This window comes from Corythoichthys intestinalis, chromosome 11 (assembly GCF_030265065.1).
Source record: "Corythoichthys intestinalis isolate RoL2023-P3 chromosome 11, ASM3026506v1, whole genome shotgun sequence".
Lineage (NCBI taxonomy): Eukaryota > Metazoa > Chordata > Actinopteri > Syngnathiformes > Syngnathidae > Corythoichthys > Corythoichthys intestinalis.
Window position 1 is genome coordinate 31,514,834 of NC_080405.1, and position 26,781 is coordinate 31,541,614.

Sequence of the window (26,781 nt, forward strand, 5' to 3'; positions counted from 1 at the left end):
GACATGTCTGGTTTAGACCAAATCACAATAACAGTTATCTCAACGAGAAACATGTTTTAAGGTGCAGTAGCCCTGGATTTCGACCTACTTGAGCATTGTAGTTTTTTTTTTTTGTTTTTTTTTTTGCCCCCCAGGTAAGACTAATGCTCACCCACACCTGGCATCCTGGTAACACCACTGTTTAAAAGTACACATTTTACTCGTGAATGTATGTTTTTAATGGAAAAAATATGGATTGACGTGACATACAACGCCACAATCGGCAACCATAGCTTTTATGTCGTTTCGACTTTGTAAATACACGTAATTACTAATTTGGTGGCGGTACCAGTTACAAGCGTTCACGCTGTGTGCACTTGATTTGAAAGCCGTGGTTTCTTGATCGTGTTTTAGCAAGTCTCCCGTTCCATTACCGCAAGCGTTGCCGCCCGCTCGGAATGTGGTGACAAACAAAACAGACACACCACGTGGCTCTAACACCACAGTTGATTGGCTGACACCCTTTGCGAGTTCCGACAGATTGTCGTTCAGCTGGGGCTCGATGAAAAAGAACAGCTTGTTTTGAACTGTCGCAGACATTTTTTTCACTGGATCAAAGCCACTTTTTAAAATTGAAAATGTAATTACATTTAATTGAATAATTCGCATTTTAGAAGAAAAACGTGAAGTTGTAAGGGTGCCGGGCACTCATTTGAAAGGATATTGAAGTAGCTAATGTTAGCTGTTATTGAATTGCTTGTAGAAGAGAAGGCTTGTTGGTTGGTTTGGAGTATGTTTAAGTTCGCTTCGTGACTAACTTGTAAATGAATCTTCTGATTCTTAAATGAATGAATCTGTCATGTCTGTTATAGTTAACAACATATATTAATATCGTGCGTTAGCGTCCTGCTATCGGTGTTAGCGCAACCACTAAGCTACCTCTATTTGTCTCCAAGGTGACGGTGCTTGTGGTTCCATTCGTCTCATTCCGCCGCTTTCAACAAGACGTGTGTGTGCCTCTGTCGATGAAGCAAGGTCAAGCGTGGTAGCTCCTCGGGGACCGCACTGTGGATGACAGAAGTGACGCCGCCGCGTTGCTGTCCCCTCCGGGCTGGTCGATGTTAGGAGCGGGGAACACAGCGAAGTAGGTCGGTCAGGAGATGCCAGAGCGGGGATGCCGCTTCTTGAACACAATGTTATAGTCGAGGGTATAGAAGAGTGTATCTACCTCTCTGACTCGACACTTGGACAAGGGAATCAACTTTTCTGCTCATCCAGGAGTGGCACATATATGGATGGTGGGGTGGCAGTATGCCCACCCCCTCATCTACCACAACAAAACAGACTGGAGGGAGCAGCAGTACAGGAGAGGGGCCCATGTTTGCCAGCCCTACCTACTCTTCTCTTAGCTCCTCTTTCCGTTTTGTCCCGGCTTTCTTTCTGGGTGTGGTGGCAGCAGTAGTATTCCAGCTGTCATGGGGAGGCCTGTCCCTTACCTCTTTCTTCTTGAAGCTTTTTATCTATGTGTCATTTGCTCTACTGTGTTTCTTGGCTGGCAGCTTTGTTCTCCTAGTCAGGAAGAGCCCACTCAAAGTCAGCCGCTTTGACAGACACAGAAGACATTCAGTCCAACAGCTGGAATTCTTCAACAAGCTCATGGTAAGATGCTCCTAGTAGGAGTGGGAACCTCCTGGTACCTCACGATACGATATGCGATACAAAGCTCACGATAACGATGATCTGACGATATGCCGATACAACGATTATCGATACATTGGTCAGGAAATCATTTCAGGATATTCTACAAGCTTCTTCTGTGAATTGAAATGAGTTTAGCACTAGTAGACATCCAATCCATTCGAACTGGGAGGGTGGCAGCGAATGAACCCTCGCACTTCAAACGGATTGAACGTCTATGGCCGTCAGTGGCACACAATGCCAGGCAATGAGGTAATTTTGGGCCATTTAAGGTCATTTACCTGTTGATTTTGTGGTATTTTATGGGTCACTTCCTGTTTATTTTGAGTTACAGAACAGGAGGTGACCTGGGAATCGCCCAAATGAATAGGCAGTGAGTCAAACTCAACAAGAAATGACTTGTAATGCCCTAAAATGAACAACAAGTGAACTGTAAATGCCCTGAAAATCGGACAGAATGACTGAATGCTCTGGTATCAAATGAACGAACGTTCCCAGTCTAAATGGATTGGGCGTCAAGCACCGTCGATGCAGCCTCACAGTTAATTGAAACACTATTATGGTGAAAGATTTTGGGAGCAAATTGTTGGTCCATTTTTATTTATTAATTTTTTTAGACATTGACTACTTTTTAAAACGCTATTTCGATTCTTGGCAGGAGCATATCGATAACCTTTTGGGATACAAAGTATCACGATATGTCACCATTTCGATATATTGTCACACCCCTAGCTCCTACTGTCTCAAACTTTGACTACTGTTTTGTAATCACGAAACTGTGGTACATTACTGTGTCATTAAGGATTTTCAAGTGTGGTGTTTGAAATTACTATTGCAATCACTGGCACTGAAACATAATCATTCATGGCCAGCCTTCCAAGTTCAGCTGGATTGGAAGTCTTTTGACATTATTGGCTCTGAATGATTTTATGCAAAAAACGATGACTTATAAATACTCCTATGTATATGGACAGGGAAAACCATTTGATGCTCTTCCATTAGATGGTAAAAAGTATAATGCACCTGTTTAGTCACCTGTTGCTATTCAGACCACAGAATACATTGTGAATTTGTGCTTGTATGTTGTCAGGGTCAAATACCCAAATTCATCAAAGTGTTCAATAAAACAGGCACAGACTTCACTTTGTGTTTTTTAAGAAATCAATATTATTTCAATATTCACACTATCATTGCAAATAGCAAATTTCATTTAACTCTGTGGCAGTGCTGGTTAAAACGGAAAAATATTGCAAAAGCTATTTTATTACAGTCTCATAGTGTGGACGTACCTAATAGTAATGGCAGATGGATCATCTGACTTTGTCGAGATGACCTAAACTAATGCATTGGTTTCACTGTACTTTTCAAAAGGCTTTCAATTCAACTAATTTGTAGAAAGGGACCATGTGAATTCATCAACAAAGACCATGCTTGTCCAAGTTGGCCTCGTCATTGTAAGGAAAGTGATACTGTCTTTGCTGTTTGACATATATAGGCAAAAGGCATTGGCTATGTTTGCTCGCCATTGTGTTTCATGACTTATTGTTATGTTGCTACTGGAGAAAAAACAATACCAACATTGTATGCATTTTCTTTTATTTTAAGCCTTGCAAGACAAATGGTCAATTCTATCCTATATTTACCACTTAAGCAAATTTCATTCATTCATTCATTCATTCATTTTCCATGCCGCTTTTCCTTCAATTTTTATTTAATTATTTTTACACTGTCACTGATTGAAGGGAAATAAGATAATCTTGACTATTTTCCAGACTCGGTTTTTGGCCCCAGCGCAAGACTCGAACCAGAGTCGGAGGGTGGTGGTGTCACACAATTTGGACAAAGCCCTAAAGGAAGGTAAATTGAGACTTTGGCTTTCCTTTCTTTTTCTGCAAAGCGATGCCCCAATTAAAATTGGAGATGCACTAATATTAATTTGATACAAGATTATGTCATCAAAAAGACTTTAAAATCCAAACACTGTAACTGCAACCAAATACAGTATTATATACAGTACTATAAACAATACTTAACATTGTACTTACTAGACTCTAATGTTACACTATAAGCTACTATTTTACACTGAGCAAATGTCAAACATGTAACACTGGCTCTGCCAAATGTCGCAACAACCTCAGCTTCTAAAAACGTGCTGACTGATGGATTCTTATTCCTTCTGTCATCATAGCCAGACGCTGATGTTTAAACTCGTTGGGCTGTGTGACACACATGCAAAATGAGATCCGAAACTGAGAAGCAGGTGGCTTCCTTATTTACACAGAGGGTGTACATTTGAATCTGCTTCATGCGTGTCTAGCAAAACAAATGAATAAATTAAAAAAAAACCCTCATAGTACTATGAGTGGCTCAAGGTTTCCCCTATGATTTTTTTAATATGTGGTGGTATAGGGCTGCCTCGGAATTGGACAGCGTGCCGCGGCGAAATTGTTTCATTTCTTGACAAATGAGAATTTTTTTTAAACATTAATTTTTTTCTAAGAAGAACCATAACAAAGATCGATTTGCAAAGTTTGCATCCTGCCTGCACATGATTTTCCCTGATTTTTTAAAACAATTTGAGGGCCCTCATAGAAGCAATAGGTGTTCCATTTATAGTCAATTTGAGGCATGGGTCCCCTTGCAGCCGGTTTCTCAGGAGGAAATGAAGACACACAAGTGTTTTAAGTTTAGATTGTACAGTTCTGTACATTGAACAGTTGACCAAATGTCTTAATCTGTTCATTGCAGAGAAATCTCACAGTTCACTGTTGAGATGGGCACTGTCAAGATAACACATTGGTAGACAGTTGGCTCAAACAAGAGTACAGCCCTCCCCATTCATCAGTCTGTGATGCCATTTTTGCTATCATGCTGACCTGGTCCATATTCTGAAACACTTACAATGGAATACCCATTAGGATTACACTGTTTCAATCCACTGTTTTTACTGATTACATTAGTCAATTTAAGTTAAAACTGAAATGTCTTTGTCGGAGTTACTTTTCTCATTGTTTTAAAGTTGGTCTCCAGTACAAACTGATATCAAAAAATGATTTGTTTCAATGAGAAGACAAATACTTATTTCAATGCATATTCGCCATCTGTTTTGTCATTTTTGGGATAAGGAATATGCTAAATTATAAACAATGAACCTTTTTCAACACCGTAATTTAAGTTAAAACAATACAATCATGATTAATAAAAATAATAGTTGCACATAGCTTAATACTTTAATAATTAATACACTTTGATTTCTGTGGTACAGCCAGGGCTTGAACCTTGCTATTTCTGTCCATTTTGGGTCCCAGCCAGATTGCCTGTGTTTGCTTTTTTTTCTCAGTTCTCTTTCCCTGGACTTTGGGTGCCTTCCTGATCTGAGTCTCCAGCTGTAATCTTGCTTCATCGTTAAAATACAACGCTTGCCGTAACCATTTGGTTATTTATACTCATCGGAACATGAGGGCTAAATACCTTCGGAACTTAAGGGCACCTCGGAACGTGAGCCTCACGTTTCGAAATATTTAATTAGCCTGAGCCTCAGAGGCTATTAAAATATTTCGGAACGAGATGGTCTACATAACCACAACAGTAGTAGTCCTTTTATTTTTTCTTTTCAAAATACTTAAAAATACTCACCTGAAATTACAACCAGTGACATCAGCAACAAACAAATGCTATGCTAGGACGCGATGATTCGGGTCGTAGACACGCCATAAAGAACTTAAACGTTACGTCAGTGTCCATACTAAGGCCATTTTCACAGGCTTAAACCCAGAATTACCTTCATTAAGTTGAAATACATTTCTGTGGATTTTTCACCCGATTTCCAGCTCGGCACCGACGTAGTCAGACGCAATCTTACAACAGGAGAACCGATGTGATTTTCAAAATAAAGCGTGTAAAGGAACAATTGTATTTGTGTGCTATTTCAGACTTATGGCAAACAGTGTGTAGATAATGAGCTATATATATTCATTTACACATCATGTTAAATTATAAATTAAAATTATCTTTAAATCTTAAAAAAAAAAAAGTAAATCTCATTTGCAAGGCATATTGTCTTTTATTTTGGTGTGGCGGTGCGCCACAATCTTTTTATATGTAGGGAAAACCCTGTAGTTCATTATCGATTTAAATCGAAATTATGGTTACTTGTGCTGTTCCGTAAATACCCAACACAATGAGATGAGGTGTTATAAAATAACAACTCATTTTGTTCATTGAGTGTGTTGTAAAATAAAGTAAAACAAATGTAACTAAGACATTTGGTCTACCCACAGTGTTGGACTATGCCTACCGAGACTACATCCTTTCCTGGTACATTCCTTTAAGTCGTGATGAAGGCCAGCTGTACTCCATGCTGTCGGAGGACTGGTGGCAGATGATTGGCCAGTTGAGATGTCGACTTGCTGACATAGATCTCGTTAACGTGGTGTGTTATGACACCATTCGAATTTTACATACACATTTCACTGGCCTCAAGGCTGCATCTGCAAGGTACGCAATTCTGCCCTGCCCATGTATTTATATAGACTGTATATCATTAAAAAAAAAAAATACAGAGCAGGAAAAGTAGTGCGGAAGTCAGTAAAACGTTTTGGAGAATGATGTTAAACTGTGCTGTGATAGTGTTATTGTTACCTTCACCTCATTTTTCCCATTTGACACACTATTAATTTTGCTAATGGGGAGAAATAACAACCATTTTCTGCTTACAAACACACAAAGTTAGAGCACTCACTTCTTCACTGTAATGCTTTGTATGATTATAAAGAAGACTGATGATTTTTTTATTGTTAATCTTATCATTATACTGTTACCTCTTGATTTTGTGTCTTTGTCAGACCGGATGAGGGAGCTCGCCCGTTCGCTCTCCATCCATGCTTGGTCAGTCCGGAGTCAGAGCTGGCTTTCCTCCGCTGTGTAGCCAGAATATTGCTGCTATGTCTGCTGCCACAAAAGGATGCAAAGTCTCACACACTACGCTGCTGCCTCACAGAAGTCATCACTACTAAAGGTATTTAGCCTTTGTATCAATCGTGTGTTTGTAGGTTAATACTTTTACTTTCGCTATACAGTTAAGTTTGTGAATCAGATATCCAACATGGTCAGGTAGATTGATATGAAAAAGTTGTCAAATGTACCTCAAATTAATTATTTGGCATCGCAAAACCTGAACCTGTATTAGAGATCTATTTTTAAAACATAATGCCACCTCATATTGCAACACTCGTGTGTTTTTCCTCAAGAGAAGCTGAAAACTAAAGTTGTGCTTTTTCTTGTTATGTTCACAAATATGCACTGCAGTGTTGAAGCCTTTGGTGGAAGTTCTTAGCGACCCCGACTCGATAAACAGAATGCTGCTGTCTCAAATGGAGCAGCGGGAACAGCTGGCCGAGCAGCAGAAGAAAGCTTACACCTACGCTGCCTCTTATGAAGACTTCATCAAATTGATATCAACTTCCACAGATGTCATTTTCCTCAAACAACTCAGGCACGGCACTGAAATACAGCACACTACATGCATAATAGATTTAATTGCAGGTCAATAGACAGCAGTGTCACCAGCTTCTCTTTTTGCCTGCTGAGGTTACCATGGGAGCAGACAGTGGCTCTGAGGTCAAATCAAACCTCAACGCTGAAAAAAATGTCACACTGCTCTATTTTGTCTTTTTAATGTTTGCAAACATAAATCAGTTGCATTCTTTTTACAGTATTTTGTTTTAGAAGATAGTACATGTAATAATTGTATCGCTGGTATCTGGGCAGACTGTTCTGCAAATACATTTTGTCAGTTAAATATTTTTTCACAAATCTATACTATCAGTTAGTCACGGTGTGTGTATATTATTTTGACAAATTGCAGTATTGGCTTGAATATAAGACGGTGTTTTTTGCATTGAAATAAGACTGAAAAAGTGGGGATCGTCTTATATTTGTGGGCTAGACATTATACCCATTCACGACGCTAGATGGCGCCAGATATCATTGAAGCGATGTTCTGTCATGACAGATCTCAGCTACTCTGAAGTTGAACCAGTTTGCATTATTTTATTGCAATGTTTTTCCTTATTCAGATTTGTTTCAAGACTACAGTTAGTTAGACTTCACGTTGATGGTTAATCGAGTTATTGCAATTTTGTTGTTTTATCACAATAGATTGGTTTATTTACATTTCAAAAACCAGAAGCCCTTCATTTACAAATGTGATTGCACTTTAGTTTACATATTTAAATGTTCAGATATTAAGATTTGAATGAGGCAAAATAACATGCTTTTTCTCTCAAATATGTTGTTATAATCATTTGTTTCAGATGTACAGTAATTATTTTCTGAAAAAAATAATTTGGTGTTCAAAAAGTGTTTTTTCAAACTTGAGTCTTGAAAAGGAGGGGGTCGTCTTTTAATCAGGGCCGTCTTATATTTGGGCCAATACGGTAAGTGATGAAATGGCTTGCTCTGTTTGACAATGCAATTTTAATGGATTGTTTTTTTGTTGGTTTTTTTTTTTTATTCCCCCCAAATTAATGTTTTTTTTTTAAGACCCAAGGACTCCGCCCGAGACCAGTGATTTATGTAATATCAATGCTAACATCCCCAGACAGGCCTTAACATACTGACCAATTTATATTTCTCTCCCTGTAGGTATCAGATAGTGGTAGAAATTATTCATGCCACTACCATCAGCAGTCTGCCTCAGCTCAAGAAACAGAAAGGTATTATTTGTTGTTTCACATAACTTTTTTATCTTCGGAATTCAGTCTGATTTTTCTTGGCTTTAACTTCTGTTTTAGTAAATTTTGGTACTTAATAGTGAAATTATTTGCTTCATCAAAGAGGTAATACTTAATATTCTCTTTCTGTTGCTGCAGAGCGAAAAGGCAAAGAATCTGCAGCCATGAAAGCAGACCTGCTAAGGGCCAGGGATATGAAACGATACATTAATCAGCTTACTGTTGCTAAGAAGCAATGCGAGAAAAGAATCCGTCTACTTGGTGGACCAAACTATGAAAACAACGAAGATGGAGGAACCGATGACAGTGATGAGCCTCTAAGCCAAAAGGTACTCTTTTTGATTTAGACTTTTTTACAAAATGGAGCCTGAATTTGTATTGTATTCCTGAATTTCAATCAATCCCCCATTCAGATTCTGCTTTTCGATGACATCTTGTGCAATCCAAGTTACAGGGGACATTTCAGAGATTACATGGAGAGAGTTGATAAAAGAGCTTTGATAAGCTTCTGGGAATTGGTGGAAACGCTGAAAACTGCCAACAAGGTTGCACGACAAAAACCCAACAAATGTTTGAATGGAGTTCAGTTTATGGGAGTCCATTTTAATGTTTTGTATTTAACAGAATGAGGTGGCCCAAATCGTTGGAGAAATTTACCAGAAGTTCTTTGTCGAAAGCAGAGAGATTCCAGTGGAGAAGGTTTTGTTGAAAGAGATCCAACAAAGTTTAGTGGGAAACAGAGGAACTCAAGTCTTTTTGAGACTACAGGAACAGGTCAAATTTCCATTGAGCCTGAAAGCCAAGCAATGCCAAGATCATATACAATCTTCTCATTTTCTAGGTGGCGGAGACAATGAGGGAGCGGTACTACCCTTCCTTCCTGGTTTCGGATCTCTATGAAAAAGTCATCAGACGTGACGAGCAGCACTGCCAATCACAGTGTAGCACTGAGGAGAAGGAAGAAGGGGTGAGACACGTCCATAGATATACGTGCCTAGGTCTTGTGTGACAACTCCTTTTTGAAAATAATTACCTAATCAAAATTTTGTATTATGGTGCAGTGTCGGGGCCTAGATGCGGGTGAGGAGCTGTGTGACGAGGGTAGTAAAGGAATCAATGAACAGGCCAGCTACGCTGCCACAAAACTTCGTCAGCTGTACGACAAATTGGAGTACAAGAGACAAGCCCTTGGTTCTATCCAGAATGCACCCAAACCAGATAAAAGGGTAAATAAATAATAAATGATAAGCGCTAATAAAATATCATGCTTTGACATGACTAGAGCTTGGAATGCTAGCTAAATCGTTTCTTGTGTGTAGATTGTGAGCAAGCTAAAGGAGGAAATAGGAGCCATGGAGAGAGAGCACTGTGAACTTCAGCAACATATCACCAGGACCGACTGGTGGTGTGAAAATCTGGGTCACTGGAGGGCTAACATCACTACTGCTGAAGTAGGCCGATTTCCTCCTACATCATTTATTTTGTGGAAAGAAACATGTGAAAAACACTTAATTGAAAAGATTTGGTCATACAATTCCGTACTGACTGCATGAAAAATATTTTCCACACATTTTTAATGTTCAAATCAAAGCACTGACAAATGACAGTGCCTTTTAATCTGAATTTATCCAGAGAGGCGTTCTGTACTACAGCCACAGTAAAAAGATAATAAAGGCGCATGTGTGCACTCGACCAAAAGCGTGTCTATTTCAGGCTACAGAGGAAGGTGGGGAGACTGTAGCTTGTTACAGTGTGTGCGTCAACCTGGCGGAAGGTGAGGAGGCGGTGAACAGTCGCTGGAGCGTCCAAAGAAAACTCACTGAGTTTCACATGTTGCACCGCAAACTGACTGAGGTAATGCATCCATCATATACATTCCAGTAAATTGGCGGTAACGTGACTTAATATTATCAATTTTCTCAGTGTTTTCCGTCTTTGAAGAAGCTCCAGTTACCATCCCTTAGCAAACTTCCTTTCAAATCCATTGACCAAAAGTTTTTGGACAAGAGCAAAACTCAGCTTAATACCTTTTTACAGGTAAACTGTAATATCGCTATATTATATCCTCATGTGTACCCCTTCAATATAGTTTTCCTCTGTAGTCATGTAGTGTATTTTGTTTAAATTTGTGTACCGTATGTGTTTGCAGCGGCTACTTACAGATGAGCGGTTGTGTCAGTCAGAGGCGCTCTACGCATTCCTCAGCCCATCTCCAGAGCACCTCAAGGTAACTATTTTCCTCATACTGTTTCAAAGAAAAATTGGTCTGGTTTTAATTTTCATCATCACTTTAGTGAGATTCAATTTATTTCATTGTTTTGTTACTCGGCCTGAAAATACTTAACCTTTGCGGTATAGTGTTTTCAGATCAAAATTGACTTTTCAAGATTGAGTATGTAAAAAAAACAAAAACTTTTTACATACCTAAGCTTTAAAAACTGGTCTATTTTGACCCAAACAAAATAGCACAATAGTACAGACATCTTCGAGCAAGTGTAGCTCTACAAAAAAAAAAACATTTGGTTTTAAACAGAGTTGGGTAGTAACGTGTTACATGTACTTTTTGAGGAAAATGTACTTCTAACAGTAGTTTTATTAAGCTATATTTCTTACTTGAGTAAATTTGTAAAGAAAAAACGCAACCCAAGAGTCATTCCATTTTTCCTCTTTATTCTACATATTAGATTATTTTTTGCAAACACAGCTAAGAAGCTGTAGCAGGTGTAGTAGCAGCAAGTAGCTCTACCGATTTGACCAATGAGACGTCACAACAACAATCATATGACTCCATTATACCAATCAGACGCAAGGTTGCGGTTCTGTCTTCACGCCAGCCTGTCCAATCTTTAAAGCATGGTAAAAAATGAAGTATTTGATATAGAGTGCTTCCCTCAACGTGACTCGAAAGTGTGGATTATTTGTCACAGGTTGACCATCGAAAACTGGAGATGTGATCATTTTAATTTCAAAATAGTAATTGTGAAGGAACTCTTCACGGTTCAAATTAGGAACTGTTTTCTTCACCAGAGGGCACTCATGCTCTTTAGACGAGTAATGCCTCATTTATGTAATTTTTTCTCTCAATGGAAATCTTTTATTTATTTATTTATTTTTTTGTATTTCTTTGGCTTAATGTGGTTATGTAATGTGTTATTGTACATTATCATTATAACAATAGTTCATATAGGTAACTTTGAGCCCAGGAAAAAATGCCATCAAAAAAAAATCCAACAAAAATATAAGCAGTTACTCACAGTCCTACTCATTACTTGAGTATTATTTTTACCAAGTACTTTTTGACTTGTACTTGAGTAAATTTTTTGGATGACTACTTTATTTTACTTGAGTAATATCATTTTTGAAGTAACGCTACTCTTACTTGAGCACATTTTTTGGCTACTCTACCCACCTCTGGTTTTGAATGACAGAGACAATACATTGAAGTTGTGTTCCTGACTTTTTGAAGGTGATGTCCATTCAGAAGAAATCTTCTTTCTCTCTGGCCTCCTTCTTGGAGAAACTTCCTGGGGACTTCTTTTCTCACACTGAGGTACCAACGTACGCAGGACTTTTTCGCCAACATTGGACCGCGAACGCTAAAGGTGCTGTCACCTCTGCTTACAGGAAGAGGCGGATGACGACAGCGACTTGTCAGATTACGGAGATGAGACAGACGGGAGAAGAGATGCTCTAGCTGAACCCTGCTTTATGCTCATTGGAGAAATATTTGAACTCAGAGGAAGTGAGTATAACACTTCCAGTATCACTTCATGTTGCTTCAGCTACAATTCGTCGTCTTTTAAGGTTTTGTGTTGTCAAACTTGCTTATTTTCGAGATGTTTCAATTTTAAAGGGAAAATTAAACCTATGTTCCTCGGAATACTTTCATTAACATTTAACTCTCCACCTAAACAGTGTTTAAATGGGTGAGAAAGACTCTTATTGCACTAGTCCAGGTGACATTTGGACGAACGATCAACAAGTGAGTGCAAGTCGAAAGTAAAACCGATATGAATAACAAAAAATATAATTCTGAAACAGGAAAAAAGTATTTTGCAAAGATGCGGTTGAACTTTTGTGTCCTTCCTTATTCAGACAGATCAGGGATACAGTGAATTGGATCTTCTCTGAACAGATGTTGGTCTGTTACATCAATATTTTCAAGGACACCTTTTGGCCCAATGGGATTCTGGCACCGCATGTCAATGTACGAACTGATGCCGAGCGCACTGAAACAAAGGAACGAGCTCAACAAAAACTACTTGAAAATATTCCAGGTAGCCATCACAAAGGGGAGCCGAGCCAGCAATCCCAAATTGTTGAAATTTTAAAACCTGAATGCAAGATGATTGATGACTGATTACTTTCCTAAGTGTTACTTTTTCTCTGCCAGATGCATTGGCAAATCTAGTTGGCCAACAGAATGCCCGTTATGGAGTCATCAAGGTCTTCAATGCCCTGCAGGAAGCTAGTGCCAACAAACATCTTCTCTATGTAAGAACACAAGCTTTCCTATTTTTACTATAATTTTTTTCAAAACCAGTTGAAGTCCGACACTTTTGTCTTTTTTTTAGGTCTTGATGGAAATGTTACTCAAGGAAGTGTGTTCTGAACTCCGAGCAGAAGTTGATATGTGAACAAGTCCATTTTTTCATTCAAAATTGTTATTTTAGATGACATTTTTTTCACATTTATATTTTGCTTTTCTTCCAGAGAGTAATGCCAGATTTGGGATAAAGAGATACCCAGAGTTGGGGAACAAACAGGGTCTGGATTTACCATTCAGTGACAACTTTGAAGCTTTGTCACTTATTCATCTTTTTATTTTCTTGTTAATCATAAAGGCAACTTGAAGATGCTTCCTACCGTTGTGTTGGAGGAGCATGCCATGAGCCTTTGGCAACATCAATGAACATAAAATTACCGTCCAGGTCTTATACTTTCACTGGTCTTTGCACAGATGGTAGCATTTCCACAGCTGATTGTAATGGGAACATGATCAAAACAGTAATTTTATTGCTAGTGACAGTCACAAGCTGGCATCTTAACGACATTTTCAATGATTTTCTGGTATGTTTTTGGAATGTTGTCATTAAGAATGATAAACTGAGGGGCTAACGGTGTGATATGTTGGTGTGGACATGGCCCATCATTACCAAGATAACTGACAGTCTTGACACGAAGCAGTTGTTGGTCCTTGTATAGATTCCACTTTTAAATTTGACATGAAAAAAATACTGTCAAGCGAAGGGAAGGGATAACAATTAGCTTAGTTTACAAAATGTAACATTTGAATAAGAACGTATGACTACACAAATGGACAATATTGAGACCCACTTCTCTATCATTAGCAGCAAACATCACATCTGTATTACAACCAGCTAGGATTTATGATTTAAGTTCAGAAAGCGTAAGCAAGTTATGAAAGTAAAGTTGTTTGTCGAGTCCATGTTCAAATTGATTATATGTAGACGTTGATTCAATGCAGCAAAGTCAAACGAGTTGCCTTTGAAAGGTGACCAATGAAATGTGTGAACTCAACCTCTGAACATTCCTGCTACACAAAATCTGAGCAACACTTGTGTTCTGTGATTCTTGTTAAGGCTTATAAATGTGCAATACAATGCCATGTAAAAGTCATTGTGATTACTTTATTTATGATAATTATTGATAGATTTTATTTTTACCAAAAACTGTTTAGAGTGTTTATATAAGCAATAAATGAATAAAAAAACAACCTGGTTTTGTTTTTCAAAAATGGCCTTTAAAAATATTCACCTATCCTTTCAGTTTCAGAGTAAATTATCCTGTTTAAATTTGCTGGGTGCTACAGCCTTTCCCAGTTGACTATAAGCAAAAAGAACTGTTGCTGGGGGGAACATACGGTAGGCTATAGGGATCTTTCGTGACACAGTTGAAACATGAACTTCACATATACACTGTATTGTGGAAATAGGTTTAGCCAGACCTAGATTCAGTTGATTAAAAGTGCTATATGCTGACATCAAGTTCCAAAAACTCATTTCAGGGAGATGTTTATCGACCCTTTTCCAATTCCTGGTGTGGGTCATGTAGGCTGTCAGTCTTCGCTCTAATTTATCCCAAAGGTGTTCTATCGGATTCAGGCCAGGACTGTGTGCAGGCCAGTCAAGTTAATCCATACCAGACTGTCCCCCATGTCTTTAAGGACCTTGCTTTGTGCACTGGTGCACAGTCATGTTGGAAGAGGATGGGGCCTGCTCCAAACTCTTGTATCCTGAAGCATTCAAAATTCATTACACTGGAACTAAGGGACTGAGCTGGACTCCAAAAAAAAACAACCCCACACCATAAATCCTCCTCCACCAATTTTCACACCAGACTCGTCCATCAGATTGGAAAAGCATGATTCATCACTCCCGAGAACACGTTTCCACTACTCTGTAGTTCAGTGATGGCATACTTTACATCACTGCATCCAGTGCTTTGCATTGCACTGGGTTATGTATGGCTTGGATGCATCTGGTCTGTGGTTGAAAACCATTCCAGGAAGCTCTCTGCGTACTGTACTTGAGCTAGTCTGAAGGCCACATAAAGTTTGGAGCTCTGTAGCAATTGCCTGTTAAGAAAGTTGTATATTACAGTATTCTCATACAATAACATACTAATGAACAATAACATACTAATGAACAACAATAGCACAATAACACAAATACTTCCCTAGAAGAGAATTTATAACCTAGGTATGTTGGAATTGTTATACAGTGGGGTAAATAAGTATTTAGTCAACCACTAATTGTGCAAGTTCTGCCACTTGAAATTATTAGAGAGGCCTGTAATTGTCAACATGGGTAAAACTCAACCATGAGAGACAGAATGTGGGGAAAAAACACGAAAATCACATTGTTTGATTTTTAAAGAATTTGTTTGCTAATCATGGTGGAAAATAAGTATTTGGTAAATACCAAAAGTTCATCTCAATACTTTGTAATGTACTCTATGTTGGCAATAACAGAGACCAAACGTTTTCTGTAACTCTTCACAAGCTTTTCACACACTGTTGCTGGTATTTTGGCCCATTCCTCCATGCAGATCTCCTCTAGAGCAGTGATGTGTTTGGGCTGTCGTTGGGCAACACAGACTTTCAACTCCCTCTGCAGATTTTCTATGCGGTTCAGATCTGGAGACTGGCTAGGCCACTCCAGGACCTTGAAATGCTTCTTACGAAGCCACTCCTTTGTTTCCCAAGCTGTGTGTTTGGGATCATTGTCGTGCTGAAAGACACAGCCACGTCTCATCTCCAATGCCCTTGCTGATGCAAGGAGATTTTCACTCAAAATCTTTTGATACATGCCCCCATTCATTCTTTCCTTTTCACAGATCAGTCGCACGATCCCTTTGCAGAAAAACAGCCCCAAAGCATGATGTTTCCACCCCCATGCTTCACAGTGGGTATGGTGTTCTTCGGTTGCAATTCAGTATTCTTTCTCCTCCAAACATGAGAACCTGTGATTCTACCAAAAAGTTCTATTTTGGTTTCATCTGACGATAACACATTCTCCCAGTCCTCTTCTGGATCATCCAAATGCTCACTAGCGAACCGCAGACGGGCCTGGGCGTGTACTGGCTTCAGCAGGGGACACGTCTGGCAGTGCAGGATTTGAGTCCCTGGCGGCGCATTGTGTTACTGATAGTAGCCTTTGTAACTGTGGCCCCAGCTCTCTGTATGTCATTCACTAGGTCCCCCCCGTTCTGGGATTTTTGCTCACCGTTCTTGTTATCATTTTGACGCAACGTGGTGAGATCTTGCATGGAGCCCCAGATAGAGGGAGATTATCAGTGGTCTTGTATGTCTTCCATTTTCTAATAATTGCTCCCACAGTTTATTTCTTTACACCAAACGTTTTACCTATTGCAGATTCAGTCTTCCCAGCCTTGTGCAGGTCTCCAATTTTGTCTCTGGTGTCCTTCGACAGCTCTTTAGTCTTGGCCATATTGAAGTTTGGAGTGTGGCTGACTGACATTGTGGACAGGTGTCTCTTATACCGACAATGAGTTAAAACAGGTGCCATTAATACAGGTAACGAGTGGAGCCTAAACCTCTTTGACAGCCAGAAATCTTGCTTGTTTGTAGGTGACCAAATACTTACTTTCCACTCTAATTTGTAAATAGATTCTTTAAAAATCAATGTGATTTTCAGTTTTTTTCCCACATTCTGACTCTCTTGGTTGAGGTTTACCCATGTTGACAATTACAGGCCTCTCTAATCTTTCCAAGTAGGAGAACTTGCACAATTAGTGGTTGACTAAATACTTATTTGACCCACTGTATTTACTGATCAGAATGCTTTTTAGCATTGTTTTAAAGGTGTACATGGATTTCAGCACTTTTAAATTTTTGTCGAGCTCATTCCAAATCTGAGGGCCTGTAGTTACAATGCTCAGGCTGGCGCTAACAAGTCCTAACCCCCCCCCCCAGTGATGAGGTCTTTGTTGCTGGTGTTATGAGTGTGGAGAGGAGTCCAGATTGGAATGAGCTCAGACAGTCTGCTATTCGTATTATTTATGATTTGGAACATTATGCATGAGTTATGAAATGTGTTCAACTCAGTGAGTCGGAGAAGGCGTAAACTATAAAACGGTGTAGGTGGGGGTATTAAAACTACCCCAGGACATGGCCTGTATCATCTTTTTAGTAGGGTTTCTAATTTCTTTAGGTGACTAGAGAAAGTGTTGCACCATATGATGTTATAGTAGTTGATATGGGGTTCAAACAAGGTTTTGTACAAGGTAAGAAGTGCGGTTGAAGGGAGATGATGTCTTATTTTTAACAATAGACCAACATATTTGAATAGTGTTGATATCAGGTGCTCTATATGGCATTTGAAATTGAGACTTGTCGATGAGGACTCCCAGGAACTTTGTGGAATCGACTTGTAATAAGTTCTCATTGTTTACTTTCAGACAAATCCTGTTTGTATCAATTACTTTCTTATTTGATCTAAATATTATGTAATTGGTTTTGTTGACGTTGAGAGAAAGTTTGTTGCCCCTGAGCCAGCTATCTATTTTTATTAACTCTGCATTTAAAATGTGCTGTAGGTCTAATGGGTTTTTATGTGAAAAAAACACAATCATGTGTAGTATGTCAGAAGAATTAACAAGGTCATTAATGTAGATAAGAAAAAGCAGTTGCACAAAATTGAACCCTGGAGGACCCCATATTTTATTTCCTTTTTTTTGTGAAATATGATTATTAATACAAACAAACTCGCTAACAAACTCTCGAACAAAGTCAGCATCTCTTTGCATTATGCGCCTCAGCATCCGCTGACCCCTGTCTACCAGTTTACAGTTTACAGTTTACCTTCTACTTTCCAAATAGTTCCATGCAGGGCCGGCCCAGGCCATTTGGGGGCCCTAAGCAAAATAATGCCAAGGGGCCCATATTTTTGGCCCACCATTTCGTCACAGTGTACTGTGAAACCCATTAATGCAATCCAACCCATACGTCCATATTTTGTATATTGATCAGATTTTGTTGCACTGCATACTTCAAACTTCTCAACCTAAATGATTGTCAGTACTTACAGTAGATAGCGCCAAACCTTTTTCTAAAAGAGGAAAGAAAGAAGTTAAGAACTTTTTTTTTTAAACTTGTTATCAAGTATCAAAACTCACAAAAGTCAAATAAAGCAAACTGTAGTAAACAAAATAGAATATAAATTAAACAATTGCCAGATTGGGCGCCCCTAGTGGTCAGGGGCCCTATGCAGCTGCATAGTCTGCGTATAGGCTGGGCCGGCCCTGGTTCCATGTTCTTAAAATCAAGCATCCAGTTGACTGTGCAATATTTAGGAGCGAGGAAATTTCACAACTGGATTTGTTGCATAGGTGGAATCCTATGGCATTTCTGAAATCGAAAGACTGAAATAAGATTCACAAAGCTTCTGGGAGTGATCCATTTTCCTCAAATATTTGTCAAAACAGACAGCAAGCCTAGTGGTTGCTTTTATCCACCTGTGGCCAGCCCAAGTGATGAAGACACTTGATTCTGATCATTTTAATGGGTGAGCAAATACTTTTGGTAATATACTGTATCTCTGCACATACAATGAGCTGGCAGTGAAAAAAAAAACATTTATTGAGCTATTTTGTCGTATGAAATATATTTGAAATATTTATTTTCCAAGTAGTCTTGAATATATTTGTAAATCGTGTAATAATAGAAATAAAATCTACAGTGATTAAAATGGTATGAATTGCTCCGGAGACAATGACCTCAGCCTCAGGTGTGTCCCAGTAACAATCGTCATCAGAGTTTGCCACTTAGTGGCACCCTCTGGTGGCACCCACACCCAGCGGGTTCGATGTGTAATGAAAAATGAATAGGAAGTGTCGCATCTTGCTTTCTAATTAAAAGCAGTCGCAGACTCAGTTTCACCTGTTGTGTCATATGAACGCCTAAACACGGATAATTTATGATTGAATTTTTCATTTATTCTCTGGAACACAAAAGACGAAGACGTGCGAGTAACATCTTGCTGCCACACTTCCTAGACTGGTATTTTATTTTGACATGTCAAACCGGAATTCACGTTGACACACTCAAAAGTATTTAAGAAGAACAAGGCGCCACAGTTGCAAGGTACTACCAAATATTTTCCTACTGATTTTCTAGGTTATGTATTACCGGTTTGATGCTCAAATTCGGTTGAGAGCGCGAGGCGTTAATATTCCAACATTTGAGTGTATGTTATATATTGGTTATCTTTGCTTGTCTTCGCGGTTTTCTTGTAAGCAAACATGCTTGATAAACCCAAGCTATAATGTTGAATTAGCTTGTATGTAGCACAAGCAGTAAAGTCGTCTGTCTTAAATGACCCCTGGTGCCATAAAAGTGTGGTATCGCTGCTATTTATTAATTAGTTTAGCGCGGTTTGTAGCTTATCATAGCTCACAGCTCGCTACTTATATCTGCATTATGGTTGCCTGACAACGCGAATTAAAGAGACAGTAGCTGTTTTCTCTTACTATGAATCATTGTACAGTACAACCTTAGTTGGAAGTATGTCTGAAATAAATCACAGGCAAATGGGATTTTCAAATTAAACTTTCATTTAATTCATCTAGCTCAGGGATCGCTAAACTATTACACAAAGGTGGGTGCAGGACTTCATTCCAACTAAATAAGAGCACACCTTTTCACCATTAGTTGTCTTACAAGTGTAATCAGTTGATTGCAGTCAGGTGCAGATACCTCATTGATTCAACTGTCTGTGCGGGATTGGTTGGAAAAAAGGCCAGGACCCACAGTGGCCCTTGAGCAAGGGCGTAGGGTTGGTCTCAAAATTGGTAGGGACGATATCTATGCAATTTTAATAAGACCAAACAGATTGGGTGAATGGGGGTCAGGGCTACATTTCTCACAAATATGAGCCTAATTAACTGATAGACTAAATGATAAATGCCAAATTTATCTTTATTGATTCAAACTAACTTTCATATGCATTCGTTCAGGTGATACACTGTTGATTCAAACCTTGTTTTCATAAACTAAAGAAACATTTTGAAAACTTCCAGAATATCTGGATTTTATTAGATTTAAATTGCAAGATTTGAATATAAATTATATTAACATACACAATGAATACAAATTCCAGGAATGCAAAACAAACATTTGTCTGAAGACCACTCAACGTTGTCTAAATAAATAAATATAGAGTAACTGAAAAAAAATCTTCAGGGAATAACAAAAATAAATAAAATTGTAGCCATCCTTTAGGTAAAACACTACTGCTTTTTGTCCACAAGCATAGCCAAACAAAAAAAAAAAACTCCTTTGGGCTGCTTTACGACCACATAAATAAAATAATTAAAATTGAAGAGAAGTGGGTAAACCTCGGTTCACTATATTTCTCCGTTGCTGCCCCCTCCCTTTGGAACTCACTCCCTAAACCCATCCGTACCTGTTCAGACCTTCCCACATTCAAAAAACTCATGAAAACTCACCTTTTTAAACTAGCTTTTAACTTATAATTATTTTCTTTATTGTTTTGTTCTGTTCACTTTGTTTGCTGTTTTTGTTTTAACTGTAAAGCGTCTTTGAGCATTGGTAAAAGCGCTGTACGAATAAAATGTATTATTATTATTATTTCTCACAGTTAAATTAACATTAACAGTAGAAAACACATACAGGACGACACTTCCCTCTAAGCAGCTTCCTACTCTTGTTTTTCAGGTTAGCAAATTCATACAGTTTAATGTTATGCTAACGCTGATGCAGGTGGGACTTTCAGTAGCAAAATTAGTGGCGTGTTCCCCGTCGCTACAACATTGTAGTCTTTTTACATTACTTACAGTGGCTGCTGCTGGCCGGAAAAAAAAAACTTCTAATATCACTCCTCTTCGAAGGGGGTGGAGGAGGCAGCATGTTGTTGTTGACATGTTGTATATCTGTCAAGGCTGGGAGTGCGTGGGTGTGGTGGAGGGGGAATCGTGGGGGCCAGGGTGTGGTCAAGTCACCTGCCAATCAAACATGCGTTTGAGGGGGAAAAACAGGCAGATTCAACTAGTGAAAAAGGGTAGATGTAAGTCTGAACATAATGAAAATGGTTCACTTAATAATGGTAGGGTCAATTCTATCCTTCCAACATATGCGAAGACCTGTGGCCTATACAACGAACCGAGTTCAACCTCCCCAGAAGTAATCCAGTTTACCATCGGGTAACCGGAGTTGACAAAACCTGGTTGTCTAGTTTGTGGTCAATCGGTGCTACGACGCTGATTATGAGGTTGATTAGTCGAACCTGTGTCAACCCAGTCAGAGTTACTGCGCGTTCACATAAAAGGGGGCGGTGACCAGAGTCAAACACTACTTGTGACGATGGCACGGGCACCTTACTTCACGGAGGAGGAATGCGCGATGATCATGCGGAATTATGAGGAATTAAAATCCACCCCCACTGCGAAATCCAACACCGCTTCGGCGAGTAGAGCGCAACGGGTCTGTTGACAGCGAATTTAATTTACTGCTCGTGTGATTTGTGAATGCGTCAATATGCCAGTTTACTTATGTCCATGAAAAGAAATAAAGCCTGCTGTCAGGACAATAAAATAAGATTTGGTACATTAACAGTAAGAAATAATTGTCACGCATCACCACACGAAACATGATGATTGTATGTTTAGTCCCCTTGACTGTACGAATACGTATGTTCTTTTTTTTAGTTTGGGCCTAAAAAATCCAGCCCGACCCGACCCGAGTCCGATCAATAAACTTGATTTGCAGGCCCGAGCCCGAACCCCCCCCCCCCCCCCCCCCAAAAAAAAAATTATGTTATATTTGTGAGGACTCAGAAGAAGAAGGAAATGCGGGGATGCCATGCGTTGTTGCGTAAATAAAAGCCCGTTTTTTGTAACGATTTTTCACAGTTAAACAAGACTGTAAGATGCATATTCAATAAACATTTATATCTTTTATATCTGTGCGTCTGTCCTATCAGTGGATTTGACATTTAATTTAATCTCCTCGAGTTGGCAGAAAAAAACGCACGTTTTCTCAATGTTTAAATAGTCTACATATTTCTATGATTATTATAAATGCATCAATTTGAAGCGTTTCCATACCTCACTCCGAATCGCACGGCATACAGTGTTCTTACGCAGATATTCAGCATCACCGATGGAATACATATATTGTCCCTGGCGAAAGAGCGCACGGACAGGCACACACAATCTGCGCGGTTGTGAGGGCCTGACTCGGCGGGTTACATTAGTGACGTCTGCCTAGATCAGTTGGCACAGGTAAAGAATTCCCTCAGCTGAAAATCTATATCTTTCATGGAGAACATCTGCCGGGTACGCCAGCGGATTCTGGCGGTCCCGAAATACCCGTGCCCTCCGGAGAGAGCCCCTCACAATCCGCGCGCCAATGTCGTATGGGTCGTCCAAGTACGCTGTCATTGTCAGGAAGACACGTCCGCGGAGGAGTGCTGTTTAAATAGAGCGTGGTTCATTGGAATCCTGATGTTAAGCAAGATCTAACTCTGACACGACCAGGTTTGGCGTGTGGCGTGTGTTGCCATGGCAGCACTTCTCGGTTCCAACATATCCACCTTTCGTAGTCTCGCATAGCCGCGAACTTACGTCGCACGTGATAAAGTTACTCTCGAAGTTACCCTGCTAAGCCAGAAAACCGGCTTCGTAGTATAGGCCACTGTATAACTGAATTCATTATGTAATGCCAATAAGGTTGCCTGAAAGTTGGTGGGGACAATTTAAGCATCCTGAAGAGTTGGTAGTGTTATGTCCCTACCATCGCTATGCAAACTTACGCCCTTGCCCTTGAGGACCGCTTTGGAGACCCCTGGCTCTAGCTCATGATGATTCACTGATACGAACTGTATTTTTGTTGTTGTGATGTTTGACAAAACCTTGTTGAAAGACACTCATGAACCTAAAAACATTTTTTAAATTTGCCGAAGGAATTCTTCATAAGTAAAAGGTACATTTTTCTTGAAAACTCATTTCATTTCAGCATTTTTTAATTCATTCACTCATGTTCCGAGCCACTTATTCTCACGAGGGTTGCAGGGGTGCTAAAGCCTAGCAAGCTAACTATACGCAGGAGGCAGGGTACACCCTGAACTGTTTGCCAACGAATTATTGTATAAACTAAACAAAAATTGGTTTGTTTGTCACTTGTGTTAGCTGTTATGCTAACTGGTCATGGACCCTGACACCGATATATGCCATAAGGATATATTTTTTGCTATTTTAGGTGGTACATTTATCTCTTAACTAAGCAGAGATGGAAGATGAGCTGGAGCTATTCATCAGGGAGCGCAAGGAAAGAGTGGCTCAAGATAGAGCTAGTTTGGATCTAGAGCCTCCTTACATGGAAGTCTTGGTAAGGATATGAATCCATGTAACATATCCATCAAAACTGGACTACATTTTTCAAACTCGACCAAGGCACTAACATATCACATTGAGATTAATTATACAGTATACTGTCGTCAACCACTCAAGTTTTTGTTGTAAGGGGAACTAGCTAAACCACTGTATTGTATCTATTTTTATGTAGCTACGAGAAAATTCTGTATGACGAACTATCACATTTATACATTGAGAGGACTGTGTGATTTGGGTGGATGAGCTCGCGTCTTAATTTTCAGGCAAAACCTCACGGAAGCTATGGGTCGCTGTTCAAGGAGAACATTCCTCCCAAGTTAACTGCACAGAAAAAGGGTACATGGCTCCATGCTATTGTGCATTCATTTTCCGCTTTCTGTGATGTATCTGTTGCAGTAAATAGTTAAACAATTTTTTTTTTTTTTCGCCTTTGTTTTGTTTGATGTATTTCTCTCAGAGGAAAGCAACGACGTTGGGCTGCCGCTTGGCTTGGAGTACGAAAAGAAAAAAAAGAAACTCCAGCATGAACTTCGTATGGATTATAGACGCCACATTGCACAGGTAACAATTCCTTGTTGGCTAAATGACTAATCGCTTTGTGTCATGTTCATATTTGTGTAGTGTATTATATTCTGTTGCATGCAGCCTGGAAATAGAATTGACACATCTGTTACATGTAACATCAAAGAGCAAGTAACCTGTTACGATAAAAGACTATAATAATTACTGCTGAATATCTTTAATAGTTGAAAAATAAGTATAAGACTTTCATTTAAAAGCATGAAAATACTGAGCTTGCTTGGTATCAGTACGAAAATTTAAAGAGTGCATTACACCTTTACCTCTCTTTCTCTAGCAAAATGGTGCCCTCAAACAGCGCCCCCCATCGCGGAGGGATGTAGCCACACTGACAGAAGCCAGTAAAGAGTATCACAGAGCTCTTTCCTCTCCTGAGAGTGCCAGACACAACATCAGAAGAGAGATGCCTGATGATCAGGAGTCAGACGAGGAGAAGTACACTAGCAAGAGGCAAACAGAGGTCAGATGTAGTAGACAAAGGGTGTTGGAGTCCTGTTATGAAAAGCACCATGGGAAGGATGATTGCAGGTAGTTAAAAGAAATGGAATTTCGAGTGTTTCTTTTTATGCATGCTCTTTGTGCATCTTTTGATTCATATTTTTGTTTGAAGGGAGGATAGGGAGATTCCTTCAGGTTTTGTCCTACAAGGCAGGCGATCAAGAGCACTGAACAAAGCAGATGAGGCAGAATTTTCTACTGGCCTTTTAATTGGTAAAAATGACTTTCAGAACACATTTAACATGGACCTGAGCTACTTACTGAACAGCCTTCTACCCTTAGTTAACGCTTCTGAATAAATCTATTTTAACCCCGTTTTCCCCAGGAGTAATTGATACTGAAGAAGCCTTACAGATGAGGAAAGAACGCTACAGAGAGCAGCTGCAGGAACAGATAGCCGAGCATTACAGAAATAAAAAGAGGCAAGTCTTTCCTGAGCTTGGTTTTGACAGATTTTGTGAAATTCTACTGTACACATCAAGGTAGGGTTGCCAACTTACTGAAAAATCAAATAAGGGACACCTTGTTGGTAGAGCCGGCCTGCCTGATAACCGTCACCCTTTAGTTTTTTTTTGTCGTATGTGAAAAGTGATTTTTTTTCACTTTTGAATTATTTGACTAACTTAATTGGGTGCATATTTGATTGATATAAGCACTTGAGAAAACAATAATTATCAACAATGTATAGAAAATAAAACCAAACTATGATAAAGTAAGTATCTGTCCTGCTAAATTCAAAACTGTACAAGTTATCCCTTAAGGTCTTTAGCCGTTTTTTAAGTTTTCGGCCGTAGAAGTTGTTTCATTATAGCATGAAAAAATGTTCTCTTGTTTGCCATTTTTTTCTCAGCACAATGTTGGCTACTTGTATATTAACTGTTATTATTGCACCATAACCTGTTACATTACTATAGTTGTCCAAAAAAATACTCAAATACATATTAAGTGAAGCGATCAAGAGCCTGAGTGCCTTTTAGTGTCTAGTGTGCACACATATACAGAAACACATTTTCTACCATGAAATTAAAACGATCATGTCTCTGGTCTGTAGTCTATCGCTCAGTTCATTAGTCATAAAGGGCGAGGCGGGAGAATACACTTCCCTGCATATTTTTAAATGCACCATATCAGTATTCTTTTGTTCAACAAACCAGACACTATTCTCGAATTTCATGATAATACAGGACATTTACTTTTGTTTTTGAATACGGGTCAATTCTGTTTTTCAATGACTTGTAAAAAAAAAAAAAAAAAAAAAAAAAAAAAAAAAACTAACATCTAACATGCTACTTGAATGGCAAATAAGGAACATGAAACAAAATCATGAGTGCTTATTTCCAGAAAAGACAAAGCTATCTACACATGGACAAAATCTTAAAATGTTAATATTCTATTATGTCCATGTTACAGGGAAAAAGAGTTGGAGCTAACAGTTGCTGCAACTGGGGCAAACGATCCAGAGAAACAGGTCAGCAAGATTTTGAACTAATGTCAGTATTACAGTACGTATCATTGTTAGAATAATTCTAGCTATCCTTCAGCTAAATGTACAACCAAGACCTTCTCAAAACAGTTGCTTCATTTATTCCCTTACTGAGAGACCGATTTGCATTAGCTCTTTATATATATGTATATAAGGCATTTTATTGCTTTATATACAGTAATTTAGCTGTTTTATTTTACTTACATTTGTTAATTGTTGAATTCAGCACACTTGAATTGTGCCAAATGGCTTGATTTGTTTTGAATAGACTCTTAGGTCATCATCTCCATGTCACATAGCTTTTAATGCTTTTAGGCTTTTATCAGCATGTCACAAAGCTTTATTCAAAAACCTCTTTCAAAATGATTCACACAGAAGTAGAATGAGGATAAATGCCACCGAAAGAAGAAACACATCTGTTCTTGAATTTTAGATTAGGACCCTTGGCTGGATTGAGGTAATTTACCCTTGTGCCCATTAAATTTGGGACGATATATCACGATATAAGTTGTCACAATGCGCATCGTCTTTGGAGAAAAAAAAAATGATCGCGATATATAGACTAGATGCATTGCCACATAATTTTAGAATCATAATCACAGCAACATAGACCGTGAGTTATTTAAGTCAGGTTGGATCACTGACTCAGTAGTTTTCTCCTCAGTCGCCTCATGAGGTGGGTAGGGTCAACTCTGGTTTATGATAAGAATGTAAAAGAATAGGCTTCCACCCACTTCACAATCAATGGCAGGTTGATCAGACTCACAGTATCAAAACTAAACTAAAATGATCACATAACAACAAACTAAATAGCATAACTAACAATGAGACAACCGGAGCACTAGCTGCAGAAATAATTGGCACAGAACATGAACTTTGAAAAATTTTTATCGCCTCAGCGCCGAATTACATGCT

At 39.0% G+C, this 26,781-nt stretch overlaps 2 protein-coding genes and 1 long non-coding RNA gene across 6 annotated transcripts in view; 2 read left to right on the forward strand and 1 right to left on the reverse strand.

Annotated features, from left to right (window-relative positions):
• Positions 1 to 474: 474 nt before the first annotated feature.
• On the forward strand, positions 475 to 13,860 carry snx25 (sorting nexin 25). The gene is made up of 23 exons (XM_057849735.1): positions 475 to 619; positions 936 to 1,638; positions 3,450 to 3,534; positions 5,958 to 6,174; positions 6,522 to 6,694; positions 6,985 to 7,171; positions 8,323 to 8,393; positions 8,550 to 8,740; positions 8,825 to 8,956; positions 9,036 to 9,185; positions 9,253 to 9,378; positions 9,473 to 9,637; positions 9,731 to 9,862; positions 10,125 to 10,265; positions 10,335 to 10,448; positions 10,561 to 10,638; positions 11,878 to 11,961; positions 12,036 to 12,153; positions 12,327 to 12,393; positions 12,507 to 12,688; positions 12,805 to 12,905; positions 12,986 to 13,044; positions 13,125 to 13,860. The coding sequence occupies exons 2-23, from the start codon at positions 1,291 to 1,293 to the stop codon at positions 13,129 to 13,131; spliced, it is 2,928 nt and encodes a 975-aa protein (XP_057705718.1). The 5' UTR covers positions 475 to 619; positions 936 to 1,290; the 3' UTR covers positions 13,132 to 13,860.
• On the reverse strand, positions 11,550 to 26,271 carry LOC130923777 (uncharacterized). Of its 2 annotated transcripts, none has more exons than XR_009064773.1 (3): positions 26,071 to 26,267; positions 24,149 to 24,325; positions 11,550 to 15,009 (listed from the first exon to the last, which is right to left on the reverse strand). It is a non-coding gene; the product is annotated as an uncharacterized LOC130923777 (long non-coding RNA). The 2 variants fall into 2 exon arrangements; XR_009064772.1 differs by lacking the exon at positions 11,550 to 15,009 and adding an exon at positions 18,141 to 20,915 and having other exon boundaries at positions 26,071 to 26,271.
• Positions 18,858 to 26,781, forward strand: part of LOC130923769 (centrosome and spindle pole-associated protein 1-like) — a 28,604-nt gene continuing 20,680 nt past the window's right edge. Inside the window, exons 1-8 of one of the 3 annotated variants that reach the window (XM_057849734.1) lie at positions 18,858 to 19,038; positions 23,173 to 23,301; positions 23,570 to 23,642; positions 23,764 to 23,867; positions 24,163 to 24,413; positions 24,496 to 24,596; positions 24,709 to 24,805; positions 25,794 to 25,851. In XM_057849734.1, coding sequence (XP_057705717.1) covers positions 23,203 to 23,301; positions 23,570 to 23,642; positions 23,764 to 23,867; positions 24,163 to 24,413; positions 24,496 to 24,596; positions 24,709 to 24,805; positions 25,794 to 25,851 — 783 coding nt within the window. In that variant the 5' untranslated portion in view covers positions 18,858 to 19,038; positions 23,173 to 23,202. The other 2 variants (XM_057849731.1, XM_057849733.1) reach the window with 2 other exon arrangements.

Bases quoted from the DNA above. Each gene is read 5' to 3' on its own strand.
- snx25 (XM_057849735.1), top strand. From the start codon at position 1,291: ATGCCCACCCCCTCATCTACCACAACAAAACAGACTGGAGGGAGCAGC. The intron at 9,186-9,252 runs GTCAAATTTCCA...CTCATTTTCTAG, and splicing joins TTTTGAGACTACAGGAACAG to GTGGCGGAGACAATGAGGGA. The intron at 12,394-12,506 runs GTGAGTGCAAGT...TTCCTTATTCAG, and splicing joins TTTGGACGAACGATCAACAA to ACAGATCAGGGATACAGTGA.